The following is an 18,888-nucleotide window of genomic DNA, read 5'->3' on the forward strand; positions in this document are numbered from 1 at the left end:
TGTGGCTGACGTTAGACTCTTCCACCACTAGAGGGCACTGCCGACCCTCTTTTCCATCAATGCTGACCCCAAAATCAGCCCCTGACGCCTCCCGGAGCTCAACACCCCCACCCTGGGATGGAGCTTGGAGAAACCCTTCACCTCTTTGAGCCTCTCAGTTTTCCTTTTAAATCACAGGATAACAGTTCTTCTAGGACCAGTGACAAGGGGGCGGTGTGGACTGATGGCAAGCATGCCAGGCTCCCATGGGGTGCTGGGGTGAGGTGGGGGTCTCCTGGGGGCTGGGCTGTACGATGCTCTTTCCAGCTTCAGACAAAAACCACACTGCGGCTCTTTTTCCCTTCTGTGGACCCCGGCCACCTCCCTCTTCGTTTTCCTTTTGTGGCCACCTGATTAATTTCTTTTTCAAGGCACTTAATATTGTAAAATTATATTTAAAGTTTAGTGAACTTTCACTATATACAACAACAACAAATCCCTGTCTAGCCTATTTCCATTTGCAGCCTAAAGCTGGTTTAATTCAACCAATGATTGATACAAACCATTTTAAAACAGTGAAACGGTTTGACACAGTTTTTGGCAATGGAAGTGGGGAGAAAAGAGACACTGATTTTTTTAACCACTCCTATGCCAGGAACTTTTAAGTACTTTATCTCAGGCTTTCTCGAACCCACCACACCACCTGGTATTACTATTTATCTAACAAGTTTCCTTAAGTCACCCCAGGTCTAACTTTGCACCCACTTTAGCTTTATCTTAACTAATTCTATCTGCGAAATCACAAGTTTGATACACTAATACACATTGATTTCTAATCTACACTAACATAAACACATGAAAAGAGAAACATTCCTATGTCCACACCTAAAATCATCTCGTCTGTTAAACTTTGGGAAACTGCGTCATCTCCTTAATTCTAGCAATACTAAGAGTTGGAAAGAATTAGCTCCCTTTAAACAAAGGAGGAAACAGGCTCAGAGGAGTTAAGCAACCCTCCCAAGGTAAGTAAGGGGCTTTAAGTAAGTTCTCTTATGCTGGATTTCACCTGGAGAGTGGGGGTGGGGCGATTCCTCACATTTGGGGATTGCTTGAACCTGGGGCCCCAGCACGGCCCGGCCATCCTAGGGAGCCTCTGTGCTGCTGAAGGGCCTGGGGTCATTCCCTACTGCCCCCCCTCCCCCGGAAAGCCATCACCTTACCCGGGCCAGGCTGACTCCGGCAGGGACCTTGTAGGGCACGTACTTCCTGTAGATATGGCCTACCCTGGAGCAGGGGATGTCCTCCATGCGGCCCCCACACATCCACACCTGCAGGGAATGAAGGGAGAGAAGATGATGCTCCCGTCTCCAATTCACTGTCCCCGCAAAAGCCAGCATTCCTGAGTGCATTCAGTGAAAGCATTAGCCTGGGTTGTCTGCTGAAGCCCGTCCACAGAACAATGATGTAGGAAATAGCAGCAGTAAAAACATCTGACAGCGTTGAGTGCCTACTCATTGCCAAGAGCTTTGTATGCACTGCCACATTTAAGCCTTATTGGAAAACCTATATAAGTAGGTAGTAACATAGCTCCAATTTACAGACAAAGAAACTGAGGTTCAGAGAAGATGAGAAACTGTCTAGGGTCACAGAGCTAGTAAGTGCTGGAGCCAGAATTTAAACCCAGTTCTCTCTGACCCCCGAGTCTGAGCTCTAAACTGCTGAGGGTGCTTGAAATCTCAGTGGGAGAGACTATGGGGATTGCTTAGTGATGTCTGTCACAGGCACGAGGGGGCAAGGTGGTCTGTGGGCCCTACGTATTTACTGAATCTTGCCTCAGACTAGGAGCTTTCTCCTGGATGTTTAGACCTCTTCCTGGGTCACCCTTAGCAGGCCCAGCAGCCTCCCTGCCCTAACTGCTCCCCGTGGTCTGGCTTGCTAAGCCGCACAGCTGGGCATCGCTGTCCTGTGGGGTCAAAACCTGGCATCAGAAGAGCTCCTGAGTTTGCCTGTGCACTGGTCTGACAGCAGTTTGGAAACCCTTAACAAGTGCCATCAATGGTGCCCACGCCCACTGATGGGACCAGCCTGGACAGCCCCTCTGCGGCAGAAGTGGGTCCAAATCCAGGCTCAGCCACTTGCCAGCTTTATGGCATTGACAGAGGTACGTAACTTCCCCAAGACTCAGTTTGCTCCTATGTAAAAGATGAAATGAGGTGAGACCGGGGATTAAATGAGCTACTGCATGTAAAGTGTTTAGCACAAAGCTGACACACGGTCAGAGTAGCGTTAGCTATGACTACAAATTCTTACATTGAACTAGTATTTATAGAGTTCCTGCTACATGTCACACATTGTGCTGGGGACATACAGTGGGGAGTAAGTCAGCTGAGGTGGGGTGTGGTAGCCAGCCTCCAGGGTGGCCCCCGGTGGTCCTCACCTCCTGGTGCTTGCACCCCTGTGTAGCCCCTCCCACCGAGCGGAGCTGACCTGCGTAACCACCATGGTATGGCAGGAATGAAGATCAGAAACTACAATGTGGCATCCTCCTTGTTCTCTCTTGCTTTGGGGGAGCTGGCTGCCAGGTTGCAAGGACACTCAAGTGGTCCCCTGGAGAGGTTCACGTGGTGAGGGGCTGAGGCTGCCTGCCCAAAGCCAGCACTAACTGCCCAGCCCAACGAGGGAGCCTCCTCCAGCCTCGGGCAAGCCTTCAGAAGACAGCAGCCTTGGCTGAAATCTTCACTGCAGTCTCGCCACACACCGAGCCAGAACTACTCAGCTAAGCTGCTCCCAAATCCCAGACCCACAAAAACTGTGATAATAAATGTTCATTGTTTGAAGATGCTATGTTTTGGGGTAGCTTTTTCCTGTGGCATGCTCTAAGGAAGACAAAGCAAGGCAATCAGATAAATCCATTTTATGGGGTGCCACTTTACACCCAGAAAGGCAGGGAAAGCCTCCCTGAGAAGGGAGTATCTGAGGTAAGACTGAAATGATGAGAAGGAAAAAGTAAGTAAATACCTGCGGAGAGAGAGAACAGGTGAGAGCAAGTGTAAAGGCCCCAGGTAGAGCCAAGCTTGTCGTCATCACTGCACAGAGAAAGCCAAGGCCTGGGGCAGGGGAAGCACAGTGCTGGGAGGGGAGGTCAGGAAGGAGGTGGGCACCACAGCCAGGTTTACAGGCACAGGAGGGAAATCTTTCAGTGGGGGAGATGGCAGGGTCCAGTTTCTCTTTTACAAAGACAACTCTGGCCAAGGAGTAGCAAGTGCCCGGCGGGATGCAGGCTTGGGGAGGGAAGGCCGGGGAGGCTCTTGCAGCCGGCCAGGTAAGGGGCAGGTGGGCTGCAGGTGAGGTGGCGGCTGGGACGATGGTGGGGCACTGTTGGATCCAGGCATTGTTATGAACCGTATTATCCTATTCCCTCATTTGTGGAATGAGAGGAGGGAATGGGAGTATCCAAAACCCCGATTCTGTGGACAAGAGCCCTTTGCAGCCTGAACTGCTCAGTGGGGTACTGGGGATTGGGCTTCACTCTTGATGAATTTGAGGGCTCTAGAAGAGCTGCCGTTCCTTCCACTGCCTCCTGCCAACTGCTGCTTCCACCCCACTCCACGTGCACTCTGTCCCGACTTCACGAGGGGCTCCATATGGGGCTGCAATTAGTGGAAGTGCTCCCTGGAGAAATGCAATTATATTCTGATCTTGGGGGAGAAAAAAAAATCGAGCAAGTCAATAGAACAGAACATTGGTCTCGAGATAATGGGCTCCTGATGGTAGATTAATGCCAAGGCCAAGCCAAGAAGTTTATTTTCAAAGCAGGAGATATTGATCAGGCGCCAGCATCCCAAAACAATAACTCTTCCTTTATACAAAGTGATTGATGTGGAAGGGCTGCTTTTGTCTGGCGGACATTGCCTAGGTGGCTCCTGGGCCAGCCTTTCAGGTGGAGGGGTGTCGCTGAGCAGGTCGGGGGGACACCTTACCCTGCTGTATTTCTGAACAACTCCTGGGCAGTTGACTGGGCCAGCGTCCAGCTCGCTCAACTCCATATTAAACTCTTGTTAGCTAACGAGGCTGTGTCTCCAGCTCCGCCTGGCAGGGGAACCTTCCTTTGTGCAGATGGGGTAATCAGTTTCCAAATCCTTCTCTTCCCTGTGACCTCTGGTGTCTTGGGCCTTGACCACATTGGCCATCAGCCTGAAGGTTCTGGAGGAACAAGGTTGACCTTGATCTGTCAAGAGGTTTGAGGCATCCCAAATGCACTCAGATTCCAAGGAAGTTTGGAGCCCAGAGGAAGTTCTGGCTTTGGACAATGGGTTTACTCCTGCATAAGACATGAGTTACTAGCGCTTGGCTCTCAGCATGTGAACTACCTCCAGAGAGAGAGTCACCTGCTCAGGTAAAGCTGCTGCCAGCTCCTGAGCCCTCTGGGAGCACCTGAGCAGCCTGAGAGGAGCCGAGTGCAGGCCACACCCAACTCTTCTGGCCCCCAATGTATCCAGCGCAGGCAGGCAACTTACACAAGCAGTTAGCATCTCCTATTGGGTGTGGCTGTTTCTTTGGCATGACCTGGAACCCTGCAGGACCCGTTCCCACCTCATCCCACTCACCCCCTTGCTCACCGCACCCATCTCCATGACAGCTGGCCCCTCCACTGCAGGCTCTTCCATCTCTGCTTGTGCTTGGCTACCTCCTACTTATCGAAGGAGGGCTTCTCTGACCCTCAACAGGTCTCATCCCCCTTTTATTCACTTACCTAGCACCTTGCACTTCCCTCCGTTGTTTTATCAGCAGTATAACTAATTAGATCTGTGGTTATTTGTCTCAGGTCTAGACCCCTGCCTAGACATCTGTGGTTTTTGCCTCTCAACTTTGGAGCCCATCCTCCCAACCCCTTCCACCTGGGGCCCGTGACCCAGCAGGCACCTGGAGCATCCCCTCCTCCTGGCTCTGAGGTTGGAGCATGGCAGGGTACTGGGGTGTTTTTGATGGTCCCTGTGCACACTGGTACTTGATACGAGAGAGGGCCACGTGCCTTTCTCTGGGATGGAGACAAAGTGACTAGAGCCGCCAGTTGCTGTCTCTGCCGTGGCACTGAGTGGGCCTGCCTGAGCATGAGGCCAGCACAGAGGATGGCGGTGCCAGGAGGTGGAGGCAGGGGGAGACACTTGCTCGAGTACCTGGAGCCAGTTGTGCTGAAGACAGCCCAAGCCTGGACTTTTTGTTTTTATTGTTGCTATCACTGTTTATGGTAGTTTTCTGTCACTTTAAAATGCAAGTTCTTACCAACTCCTCTGTGTCCTACTGGACTTGAGTTCTCTGTGGGCAGGGCTCACATCAGTTCGATTTGCCATTGGATCCTCAAGTGCCCCTAACAGGCACTCAGTACACATATGTCAAGTGAATAAAGGAGTAAATGAATCGAGACATATGCAAAGTCTCAGGAACAGGGAATTGTCTAGAAAGAAGGATGAAGCTCTTTATTTTGTCATCAATTCTTAGTCTCCAGAGGAAACCACTGTTTGTTTTTAGCTTCTTGTAATTTTAGCAAGAATATACACGTCATGGGTGGGGAGCAGGAGATTTATTATTTCTTGGGCAGAAGGTCCTGTCTCTGTCTGCTTCAAGCTGACTTTATGGGCTGGATCCTTGCTGGAGTTGCCTGGGGTGACGCGGAAGAGATACGGGAGGCCAGGAGAAGGTGACACTATCATGGTCACCTCCCTTTTGTAAGAAACATCTCTCAACTTTGCTACTAGAGCACAGGCTCCCAAGGCAGGGAGGACTGTCCTTCCAGTGACATGCCATCAGTTGATTTGTAGACATACATGGCAGGATAAAAGCCCAAGGCAGACAATGGTGTCATGAGTTGCCCTGGGGCTGGGAGCCAGCCAGAGCTGGCCACAGATTCAAGGTCACTTACCTTGGTCCCTTTAGGACCTACCCTGACCTCACAGCTGAGGCAGCAGCCCCTCAAGACCCAAGAGAACCCTGGTGCAGGGTTACAAGCTCACACTACAGAATGACTCCCTGCATTTCCATACCAGGCAACTGTGGGCAGCTGTATGACTTCCTGCAAGAGATGTCACCTGGGGAGCCTGTCTCCTCATCTGGGAAATGGGCATGACAATCACTGCACCCTGACAGGGCAGGTGAGATGGCATGAGATAACCTGTGGAAGGCACTTAGCCTGATGCCTGGCTCATGGGAAACCTGATTAACGCTAGTCATTTCTATTTGTAAGAGCCCGAGAAATGCCAACATCTTAAAATTATACAGTGCTTTGTCCTTTGGCCAATACCACTGCATTTTTTTTTTTTGGTTGTCTCAACTGACTTGGTGGCAATACCTGCAACTGACCAAGAGAATGACTGGGCTGGGCGAGGCAGGGCAGAGTCCTGAGGTACCGCCAGAAGCCCAACTGCCCACAGGCGTGCTCTCTTCTCCGTCAAATAATAAGCTGGCAAGCAAAGTGTCCAGCAATGGCAGAGAGAAGAGAAAGCTGCAGTGCTGGAAGCAGCCAGAATTATGTTTGGCCTGGGATGCATCATATTTGAGAGGGGAACAAATATAGACAATCAAGATGACATTTTTGCAGTCCCTCTCCTTGTGGTGTGTGCTATCTAGTGCCTAACTTTCTCCCCCCACCTCTAACAATGACCCTGAGTGGGGGGTTGCAGCTGCCTGCTCTGGGGGCCTGCTTGTTCCACCACGAGGAGTTTCCAAGCATATCCTGTTAGCTTGTGCTTGATGCCTTTTTTTCCCCCTGCAGAAGAGTATTCTTGCTAGAAGCACCATGCCACTAGACAAGTACAAATCTAATTGCAAAAGCCTGCTCCCCATTCATTTTCATTGCTGCTTTGATTTATTTTATTAGCAAACTTCTTTTGTGTGATGACAGGCTTCATTACAGTGTCTATAAAAGACAATCACTTGCTCTTATCTCCTAAACTAAGGAGGAAAAAAAAAAGTGTGGTGATGTGCATCAGGAAAACACAATGGGACCCAAGGGGAGCCCGGAAAGGCCCCCGTGCTGCCGAGGGACACGTGCAAGCAGGGGGCTGGGACAAGCCTCCTCTGTCAGGGACGTGGCTGCCAGCAAACCCGCCAGGAAGGGGCTGGGCCGCCGCCTGCCGACATATGGGAAAGATGCCAGCCATGGTGTCTGCTGGGAACCCAGATGGAGTTCAGCTGCATTTAAGGAAAATACTACAATCATCACCAACAATTATTCAGCAGTAGCTGTGTGGCTACGAGGCACATGGGGTAGTGGTGTGGACTTGGTTCTGAGGTTAGACAGAACTGAATTCTAATCCAGAATCTTAAGCAAATTTTGTCAGTCTGAAAGCCTCAATGTCCTCACCCACAAAATGGGAACAATTATTGAGCCCACCTCACGAGGTGCTGCGAGGCTGAAATGAGGTAATGCTGTAGGGAGAGGACACCGTCAGCAAGCAGCCTACAGTATTCCCTGGACACACGGCAGCATCACTGTTGGTGTGGGCAGTGCGCGGACGCCATGTACTTCCCCTCAGAAAAGAAGGGACAGGCCTGACAGGAGTGTCTTCCAGAAGTTCACATTATGAGACACTCTTAATTAGTTTGTTTTGAACAACAAGATCCTGTTTGGGGAAGACTCACCAGCATGAAATGACCTCAGCTGTGCTAGTTTGGGATATTTATAATGGTTGTGGATGCAGTTAGTTAAGAAAAAAAAAGTCATCAGAGTAGGAAAAAAACCTGTGACTTCTAAATTAATATATTTATGGATATGGTTTTAGGCACATATGTGTATCTAAGCTAATAAATTAAATATTTGACTACATCAACAATATCTTCAAGTCAAGTTGGCCAACATTAGGTTTTGAATTATATTTGGGAATTAGATGAAATCTTACAACCACCTAGTGACGGTGCTATGAACACACCCTTCTACATGTGAGGAAATCAAGGCTCAGTGGGATCCAGGACCATCCCCAGGACCCCTCTCCTCATAAACGGCAAAGCCCAGAACGGAACCCAGGGTGAAGCAGATCTGAGAGCTTCAGAGAGACTCCTGGTTTAACCCCCGGGATCCTCATCCTGACCCTGTCATGGCCTTCTTCAAAGATCCCTAGCGAATGTGTCCTGCATGCAGAACAAAGGGATCAGCCTTGGCTTGCAATCAAGGCTGCCCGACTCTGCTCCTGTGGCCTCCCACCCTCTCCACACCCCGTGGACTCCCTGCGTGGATGCTTCTGAGAACCAGCTGAGACACACTCTCTTTTCTGCCCCTGTGGGTATATCTGCTTTTCTTTCCATGAGTTATGCACCCCAATAAATAAAAACATCAACTCATTCATTCATTCACACAGGGCCTAGTCAATTGTTCTAAAACCGTTTGGAGAAAGGGGACAGAAACTGGCTGTCAAGAGGGGACTCCAATGTTACAGAGCTTTGGAAGTTGGGTGAAGCCTGGGCAATCTGTCTGTCCTTCCACAAACAAGCCTGAGCATCCGCTCTGTACAAGACACCACCTATACATTACAGCAGTGATTTCTAAACTTGAGCGTGCATCAAATCACCTGGAGGGCTTGTTAAGAACAGACAGCTGGGCCCCACTCCCAGAATGTCTGACTCAGTGGGTTTGGGGTGGGCTCTGAGAATTTGCCTTTCTAACCAGTTCCTGGCTGCAGCAGCTCCTACTGCTGGTCCAGGGACCACTCTTGGAGAACCACTGCATACCAAAAAAGGGCCAGCCCATTTCTGGTGTTTGGTGCCTGTCTGTTTACAGTGTGCCTTCTGACAGCCCTGTGAGTTTGGGATTATTAGTGCTCCTTTGTAGATGGGGAAATAAAGGTTTAGTTGAAAGGGCAAGTGACCTGTCCAAGGTCCCAGTGAGTGCTGGGCCTGGAGCTGAGGCTTTCAGCCTTTGTCTTGAGCTCTTTCTCCTCCCGGCTTCCTGCAGTCACAGCCCAATCCTAACCACCACCACAGTGGTGATGACATTAATAGTCACCATCTAGCGATCATCCATTATGCTCCAGGCTCCGAGCTAAGCTGATAACATTTTAACTAATATGCTGCTCACAACCACACTATGAATTAAGGATTATTTTATCCCTAGTTCACAGATGAAGACACTAAGAAACAGAGCAGTTAAGTCACTTTCTCAAGACACACAGTGACTAGCTCATTGAGCTTGCACTAGGATCCAGGCAGTTTGTTTCTGAAGCCCATGGACTTAATCCCTGTGCTGTTCATCCTTAGCTAACATGGGGGCTATGATTATACCAGCTACAGGTTACTGAGGCCTCGTTTTTGCCTGGCTCCAGGCAAAACAGATGTATTTTCCCATTTAGCTCCCACAACAAAACTTTAAAGAAGTTATTATTGCCATTTTTAGCGATGAAAGAATCAAGACACGAAGAGAGAGGTGTATGCTGGTTAGGGAGCGATGTGTGGACAGGTGACCCTTGGGCCTGGAGCCCCTGCCCTGGGGGAATGGTGGGAGAGGCAGGCCCCGCGTGGAGGCCGGCTCCCACCGACAGAGACACTCTCAGAATTTCAAATGGCTCATGGAACGCTGCAAGCAGAACGTCTTCCCTCTTCCCGCAGACAGCTCTTGCTTAGGGTGGGCATATGTGGCCCGGGAGGGAAACACTGCAGGCAGTAGAGCATGTTTCCAGCATAATCCAGTAGCCCTGGGAAGGAAGAAGCTAGCACCAGGTCCCCGGCAGTGACTCTGCAGCTGGGCTGAGACAGAGAGGGCTGAAGGGGGCTGTGAACAGGGTGAGGAAATGTGTGGTGGAGCAGGCGCTTGGACGGTGGGCCCAGATCATCCTCTGCCTCGGGGCTGGACTTTGGAAATCATTCCCCCCTCCTTTGGGCAACTTAACTCCCCCAGAGACGGGTCCTGACCGCCTGGCTCTTCCTTTAACAGTAGCCTCTCTCTAGACTGGGCACGTCCTTCCTCCACCAGGGAACAAAGATGAGCACTGGGCTTGGAGTCAGGACACTGGGGATTCAGCCCTGGCACTGCTGCCCTCTGACTGAGGGGCCTGCCCTGTCACCCAACCGCTTTGGGTAGCAGGTACAACACTGCAGGTCACAACATCACTCTGACCAGTTTCTGGGGTGCAGCCTCCGTTCTTTTCACAAACACACTATTTCACTTAATCCTCCTGATAATGTTGTAAGTTTTGTGGAAGGAAAATTTGAGAGGTTTCTCTTCTTTCTTTTTTCAATCTGGGTCTGGGCAAAGCCTCTCAGAAACCATGTCATGGTGAAACAAAGCCAACCCCACTCACTCCTGAGCCTTCCTGTCTCTATTTGGGATGGGTTTCCCTCTTGGAACAGTGGCTCTCAGTGCCCTTCCTGACTGCTGCAAGAAAGGGCTTCTCTCACAGTGGTCCCATCACCTCCTCTCTCCCAGCAAGCCTGCCTCACGGGGCCCTGAGACCCTGCTCTGTCTCTCTGGGGCAGTGGGCTGTGGCCTCTGCCTCCTGGAGCTGGCCTTGCAGAGATTTGCTCAGGAGGGACTTGGGCCTTCCCTGAGAGTCTCGCTCACCAGGACTCCCCTCTCTTTGGGTCTTATTTGTGGGGAACCTCATCCCTGAAATTGCAAAAGGATGGGAGTGCTTAAAAACCAACTTCCTTTCCTTCTTGGTTAAAAAAAAATCTAATTTTTTTGCCTGATTATAAAAGAAATCTATGCTTAAGAACACATTCAATGGTACAGAAATGCATAAGGATGAAAGTGACAGCTATGCTCTGACTCTCCCATCCATGCTGGGTGCCACTGACAGGCCTTGGGTGCCGACTCTGAGGTCAGGCAGAGCAGGGTGGAAACCCCGTAATAGCCATGGGACTTTGGGGACATGATTTCACTGAGGGCTTGGTTTCCTCATCTATAACATGAAGAAAATGAGTGTATTGCCCTGTGGTTTATCACATGGATTAGAGCCCATGTGAAATGCTGAGCCCAGGACCCACATTACTGAGTGTAATGCAATTATCTTTATGTACTTACTTTTAGAGGCAATTAACTTCTTGTAGATAACATTCCATTGTTTAGATGTGCTCTAACTTACTTATATACATTTGGGTCATTTTCAATCTTCCCCTATTAGTCAACAATGCTTCAAAAAACAGCTTCTAGTTAAATCTTTGCTCATCTATGCAGCTGTCTTTCTTGGATAATCTCCTGAGCATGGAAGTTCAAGTCGAAGAAAATGCTTGCTTTGAAATGTAACAAATTTTGCCAAATTGCTATTCACAAAAGACATACCCACTTATATTTCCCCAAAGCCCACGTCTTTCTCACTCTAGTTGGGCCATGTTGTCCTGCTTGGATAGGTCCTCTCTCCCACATCTCACGGCTGAAGATATTCTAACCATGGTCTCTTGGAGGACACCGTGCAGTCCCATTTGTGCTCATTCTGCCACCAACGTCTCTAACACAAGCAACCCCCTGCATCTGTACAGGTCAGAGGGCTTTGATCCTATGTTGTGAGGTAGGAAGGAAACCTGTATCAGCGCTGTGTGGGTATGAGGGCTAGAGGTCCAGTGATTGGCCCAGAGTCCCCAGAAGGGACAAGAGCACAGAAGAGGACCCAGGGCTGTGCCTTCTTGCTGGGGACCTTCTGCATCTTACCACTACTACCCAAAGGTGGGGGCATAAGTCTGGGAAGGGCAGGGCAAAGGAAGTTTTATCGGATAGGAAATGGTGCCAGTTATTTAAAACACCTACTACGTGCCAGGCTCTGGTTACAGGGGTGTCGGAGCTCAGAGTCCAGTTGGAAGAACAGGCAGATGCTTGCTCATGTCTGCACAGGGTGTTAGGAGCCAAGATGGGAGCACAGTGATGTGGCAAGAGCAGTGTTGGGGTGGTCTCCGATCAGTACAGGGAGCTCAGGCAAGGCAGGGAGGAGGCCATCTGTACGAGCTGAGGCTGGAAGGATGCGTTTGGGCCACACTAAGGAAAGGCATTTCAGGAAGAATTTACAGTGCATGCAAAACCTTGGCCTCCAAAGAGGGCCTAGCACATAGCTGGGGCTTGAGAACAGTCCTATATGGCTGGGTGAGGCAGACATCTTTGGCTTTCCCTGCCCCACATCCACTTCCCCATCTGGGCACAGTGCCTAGACTTTCCTTTGGGGAACCAGATATGCCCACCCTCCAGGCTCCAGGATGGGGATGATGGGACTATATTCTGACCAGTGAGAACGTTGCTTGCTTGGGGATGGTCATGGAGCCAGTAGGCCAATGAGACTCGATTTGGGGACTTGTACTGGAATGATGGGAAAGAAAAACTCTACTTCCACTGGGCTTGAAGTCTGTGGCTGCTGGGCCTCCTGGAGGGAGGTCACCCCAGATGAAAGCCGTGTCAAGGGCCTGAGAGAAGCTGAGCCAGGATGAGATGATCTAGTCCCTGGGGCCAGCCGGGCCTGCAGGATCTACCCTGGGATCTCAGTTATGTGGCCGACGGATTCTGGTTTTTCACTTAAACTAGGTTGACTAGGTTTGGTCACTTGTAACAAAATTAGGACAGACTAATGCAGAAGGTGGGAGGATGGGGGAAGCTGGAGAGATAAGCAAGGGCCAGCTAGTGAAGGCAGTCGCAGGCCAGGCTGTGTTGTTAAGGATTTTCCAACCGCTAGAACTTGGAAGGTTCTAGACCCAAGCAAGAGAACCTTGATAGTGTGACTGTGTCTTTTGGGAACAAAAGCTCTGCTGGCTGAGAGAGAGAAAAAGAGAAAGAGAGAGGGAGAGAGGGAGAGGGAGAGAGGGATGGGGGGGGGAGAGAGAAGAGTCATTGATCCTTCTAGAAATTTCAAAGGCTTTGGAACATCTTTTCTGGGGTTTTCCCATCAGGATAGATGGCCTGGTCTGGAATTGGAGCCAAATTATTAATCCATCAGCCTTGACGGCACATATCAATTCCTCTTAATTTCTGAAAATTCACTCAATGCTTTTCAGACCAGTCTCTTTTCTGTCACCAAGAAGAAAAAGGATCTGAGCAGAGATTAATCAGAGGGGATTCAGCCCTTTGGGCTGAAAGAGAACACCTGGTGTTTCAGTGAGGGGTTAGTCCCAGCCGGTAAGGGGCTCGCCTGATCCCCTCAGTGCCCAGGGCCAGCCTTGCACAGGGGCAGGAAGACAAAGCACTGGCAGATGGGCTGTCACTGGCTCCAGGGACTTGCATTCTCAGAGCCGGGAGAGAAAGCCAAGGGAGAAAAGTCTCCCTCCTGGACCTTGGGAGCCTTCTCATTACACTATCTCATTTCCTCTAGAGAGTAAAGGACATAATTGGATGAAATGAAACACAAGCCAGCCTCCTTGCCCCTCCTGGATGAGAGACTTCCAATATGGCTTCATTACCAAGTCCTTCGTAAATAAACTGCATGGAGAAAAATGCCATTTGTTCTGCCGTAATTGCCTGATGAGCATGATTAGATGGGTCTTTGAAACACATAGAATGAAATCATTTTGGGTTTAGAAATCCCTTTGTGTGAATCTTTCTCCATTCACTATTCTCCATAGAAGGAGTTTCTGGAGGGGGACTTCTTGACCAAGGAGCCAGACAGGTGCTCGGAGGCTGGTTCTGGCCTGTGACTCACCTGCTCTGAGGATACATCCAACAAATGCTTATTAAGTGTCTACTCCCTGGCAGACAATCCTTTAGACACTTGGAATACAGCAGTGAATAAAGACACAAAGGTCCTTAAAGGTCCCTCTCTTATTGACGTTTACCTTCTGGTAAGAACTCAGAGCACAGGTGTGCCCATTTCTGGGAGCAAACTTGATAGAAAACCTCATAAATCAAGTTTGTCTAATTGACAGATTGGGGAACTAAGTTAAAATGGTCTCATTCCTTGTGTGTGGTTTCACATTTGCAAAACTAGATTGCATGGGCTAAGGATACTGACTACGTGCACATGTACCATCACTGACTGAACCTGCATCCATGGCAGACATCACTAATCAATCACTGCTCCTCTTCTGATAAGCTCAGATGCAGTCTCAGAATACATATAACCCAGAACTGGGGCAAGCCCCTACCAATGGATCAGAGTTGGCTGGGAGAGAAAGCCTATTTGCTATTTCTGATTTAGACTGTTATTAATTCACTTTGTTGAGAGGCTATGGAATATCCAAGTAAATTAGCAATAACCCCAGGAGGAGACAAAAACTGAGAAGGAAAGGATGAGAGATTGCCTCCACTTTCTCAGGCTGGTTTTCCTCTCAAGTGCTCGTCTCTGAGGTCCCTACAGAGGACTATAAAACATATCAGGTCATAGCATGGGCTTTGGAGTCAGTCAAGTCCTTGCTCTGTTACTTCCAGCTGGGTGGGGTCTTGGTCTGAGCTCCACCTGCCTCCCCTGTGAAATGGGTACAATAATGATACCCCCCACCCCCAGGCAGTTGTGAGGATTCAATAAGCCAACGTGTGTGAAGAGCTTGGCACAGCGCCCTGTATACAGTAAGCACTTAATATTAGCTCTGGTCAGGGCTGAAATCCATTCTTTACACATCAGAGTGAATGCACTGCTGTTTATAGCTGGCATCTGTTCTGACTGGTTGGTGTCTGTGCCATAATAATCGTTAAATATTTGGGCTATCACTCCCAGCTAATTCTATTATTTTTGTTTAGTGGCTGTCCCTTCATGGGAGAGGACTTCAGAACTTTGGAGGTCAAAACAGACACAAAGTACTCTTCAAACCAAAATAATGTTTCAGTAGAATTCTAGGTGGTTGTTTTCTTGCTCACCAAGAATTTCTGTGCCCCAGCTCAGAACTGCTCAACCAGTGGTGTGGATGATAACAACCCGGTGTTGAGAATGATAATAATAATACCATCTTTAGGTATTTATTGAGAAGCATCCCATAAGCCTGATGTTAGTTAGTCCTCCCAACAACCCTATGAGGGTTAAAGCATCATTAAACCCATTTCATGAAGCAGAGACTTAGGCTCCGTGAGTGAGGATTCCTTGACCAGGCACTTAGCTGGTAGGAAGTGGCAGAGCTGGCACCTGACCTAGGCAATCTGGCCCCAGCACAGAAGTCTTAACCACCATGCTAGACAACAATCCTTTGCATAGAATGTTGATGCCAGACTCAGGAGCTCAGCTCGGCAGCGTGCTGGCCATCCCTCATGGGCCAGGGGTCCCAGGGATGTCAGAAGCAGGTTCTGGCACATCACAAGGGTGTGGACAAGCTAGTACACTCCCTTCTTCATGTGAGAACAAGACAGAATCCCACCAGAAAAGAGAACATGGCCTCAGAAGGTTGAGTGGTTAACTAGTAACTGCTATCACCTTTACCACCATTGTCAGGAAGCTTCTATAGCACATGGACTGGTCAAATAGGCTATATTAATTAATTGAATCTTTAACAATTTCTATTAATTATTAATCGCTGGCCATCTCCCCAGGTTGTGAGCTAAGCACCTTCTAGACATCACCTCATTTAATCTTCCCAATAGCTCTGTAAAGTAGTAGTATTATTCCCTTATTTCAGATGAGGAAAGGAAGCTCAAAAAGGTAATATAGCTGGCCCAGAGTCACCGAGTAATGAGTGGTGGAGCTGGGCTTTGAATCCAGGCCTTTCTGACTCTACAACTCGACTTCTTATCTACTGGTCTCTATGTCAAACTCTATCAGAGACAGACACTGAAGGGAATTCTCGAGGGCTGACCAGGAAATGCTCAGGCCAACTTGGAGGAGGCCAGTGGCTGTTCTCGGAGCAGAGCATTCCTCTAGGCCTACAGATCTTGATTGGCCTTCTTGGTTTCTCTTCCCCACTACTGGTTTGCTGAGCAGCTCAATGAGAGATATGCCACCTTTATTGGGAGGGAGACCTGTCTTATTCCAATGCTGCCATCTTAGGAAAAGATGTAAGGCAAATGCCATGTAGAGCTGTGCCTATGACCAGCCCTTAGCAGTCTTTGGAATCCCCTACTCCAACATCTAGGGACTCTCTGGTCCCTGATTTTTTGACCCAAGGAACAGAGTGGCAACAGAACCCAGAGACCCCCAGAGCCTTTCCAGGCTCAGATGGACACTAGGCAGCCTGCCAGGACATATGCCAAGGAGAAAGGGGCTCCTGGACAGCTGGCTCACCTTGAACGAGATTTCGTACTGCTCCCCTCCCCAGATCTCCAAGCCTGGGTCATACCCGCCCAGCTCCCAGAACCACTTCCGATCCACAGCGAAAAGTCCACCGGCCATCACAGGAGACCTGTCAGAGGAGAAAAATGTGGTGTGAATATGAGGACATCTGTGTGCTCCTCAGGCAGTCTGATGATGCTGTTTCCTAATGATGGTGTTCCCTGCTGCTCCGGGAACACAGTCCAAGGGTGTGCAGTGAATCCAAGGCTCCTCTGAGCAAGGCCCCAGACTTTCTTCATTCTTGCCTACAACTTCCCTTCATAAACCCTACATTTTAGCCAAACTGATCCAAAGTTCCTTTCACATGGTTAACACCTAAGACTAGTTGTGAAAGGAAATCACGGTCCTTTTCCCCATGGGCCTTGTAGCTGTGTCATCTCTATCTCTAGTCCTCCCATTAGTTAAATGGTCCAAATGAGGTCTTTCCAAGCGTTTCTATGCTATGGGTTCTCTTAGAAAGATGAAAAAATACATAGCTGGCAGGGTCCTACACCGGACCTAGTGAAACAGAATCTCTGGGGGATGGAACCTAGGAATCTGTATTTTCTACCATGTTCCTCTCATGATTCTTTATCATTAAGCTCAGCATGGACAGTTGTTCTGCTGCGGTGTTTACAGAAAAAGCCACAATCTCTGCTATTTCCATCAAACTGGGAGGCAAGAGTAACTTCATTCATTCATCCTCTCATTGGTTCATTCAAGAAACAAGGCTTGAGTATCGGCTGTGACAGGTGCTGGAAGAACACTGAGGTTAACTGGAGTTGGAATGGGAATGTTCAGTATGGTGGGGTGACCACCTCAGGAAAGAAGGATCCAGAAGATCAGGCAGGGAGTAACGAGGCCTCTGGGAGGTGCAGACAGAGCACTCACCATAACACATAGAAGGAGTGAGCATGTGCTTCTAGCTTCAGGGGACGAGGAGGGAAGCTGGGGCAAGAGTCAAAGAAGGGTGCCCAGAGAAGCTGGCATCCCAGGTGGGTTCAGACAAGGGAGAACTGAGGGTAGAGGAAGGCACCCAGAAACACGGCATCAGCAAGGGCACAGGACGATAATCGTGGGGTGCCCGTGGTGCTGCCTGCCTGACTCCCCAATGGCTCCTCACACAGGGCCGGCACCTCACCCAGAGGTGGGACAAGGTTTGCTGAGTGGCAATCTGTCACAGAATGGCTGTGTCCTTGTCTGGCTCCTCTGGAAGACTCCAAACCCTCCAGCCAGAATATTCCAACAGCAACCTCCTCTCCCTCTTCTGGCCTCAGGATCCCTGCCAGCTCCTGAGAAGCAGGCTCATTTAAAAAAACCTTATTTAACCCACTCATTTTCCCCAGGCTTCCTGTAGCCGATGAGCCTCTATAGCACAGGAGAGGGGAGATCTTTAAAAGGGGATATGTGATGAGGGCTTGACCATGCTAGGTGCTGTGCTAAACTAATGTATTATTTAAATGAGTTTACTTTTCACATCAACACTATGAGGTAAGCCCCAATGTTATCACCCCTATTTTACCCATGTAGAAACTGAGGCACAGATAGCTGAGGAACTTGCTCCAGGGCTCATGGCTACTCAGCAGCACTGCTGGGTGTGAACTACAAGCTATGCCACAGCCCATCCCCAGCCATCACAACATGCTGCCTCATGCCAGGAAAGAACAAAGAAGCAGGTGAAGAGTGAAAAGGGCAGGGGACCAGAAGATGGGGAGCCCCCACTCTGATTTCAGTTCTCCTAAACTTGCAGTGTGACCTGAGATGAAGTGGAGAGCCGTTTAACCCTGTGCTGTCCAGCGTGGTAGCCACAGGCACACATGATTACTGAGCACCGGAAATGTGATCAGCGTGCATTAAAATGTGGAAAACACACACCAGATTTTAGCATGAAAAAAAGAATATAAAGTATCTCATTAATAATTTTTTTTGTTGATTAGGTTCTGAAACAATGTTATTTTAGATATACTGGGTTAAATAAGGTATATTATTGAAATATATTTTACCTGTTTCATTTTACATTTTTTTATTTACTAGAAAATTTACATACATGGTTCCCATTCTAAATTTCTATTGAACCACACTGATTTAGCTTTTTGAGTCTATTTCCTCATGCACACAATGGAGGTACAGCTACACCTATCTCACGTGGCTGGTGTGTTTTTAAAAGCATCCAAGACTGTAAGAAAATAAGGTGTCATTAGTATCAATTTCCCTTTATCTGGTGAAGATTGTGGAGTTTGTTTTTCTTTGACTGGAGCCATAAACATCCTGCTTGTAGAGGCAGAGAGTGTTTCTGGCCGAGTGCTTCATGGGACATCAAGCCCAAGACTGCACATAAAAACCAGGCAGAGCGGAAGCCAGAGCAGGGGCCCAGGAGCTCCTGCAGAACAGGGAGGCTAATAGCTGGAAGGCATTCTAGATGCTCCAGGCTTGGCTTCCGGAGGAAAGATTCTCCTCCCAGGCTGTTCAATTTTTTGCTATGTTCAGTGATAACAATTCTGAGGGTCTAATCTGTGCTATTCACTTTACCCACATTATCTCCAGCTCTCGTGAAACTCCATTCCTAGCCCCTTTTCAGATGGGGAAATCTGAAAATCAGAAACACCACATAATCTGCTCCAGGGGATGCAATTAGTGAGTGGATGAGCTGCAGCCAAAGGTACGTTATTCAAACACGATTACACCCTGCCGGGCCTGCAGATTGCCGGGACCAGGCAGAGGTGTGTGGAAAATGACCAACTTTCCTTAGTGGCCACCTCCAGGGTTTGGTCCACGTAAAGTA

The 18,888-nt window shown here is 49.0% G+C and overlaps 1 protein-coding gene across 1 annotated transcript in view; it reads right to left on the reverse strand.

Annotated features, from left to right (window-relative positions):
* The window catches only part of GALNT10 (polypeptide N-acetylgalactosaminyltransferase 10), a 244,112-nt gene that overhangs the window by 20,263 nt on the left and 204,961 nt on the right, over nt 1-18,888 (reverse strand). Inside the window, exons 7-8 of the mRNA XM_037799553.1 lie at nt 16,080-16,197; nt 1,200-1,307 (exon numbers count right to left, since the gene is read on the reverse strand). Of these exons, the coding sequence (XP_037655481.1) occupies nt 1,200-1,307; nt 16,080-16,197 (226 nt within the window). The remainder of the gene's footprint in view (nt 1-1,199; nt 1,308-16,079; nt 16,198-18,888) is intronic.

Source organism: Choloepus didactylus, chromosome 11 (genome assembly GCF_015220235.1).
Source record: "Choloepus didactylus isolate mChoDid1 chromosome 11, mChoDid1.pri, whole genome shotgun sequence".
NCBI lineage: Eukaryota > Metazoa > Chordata > Mammalia > Pilosa > Megalonychidae > Choloepus > Choloepus didactylus.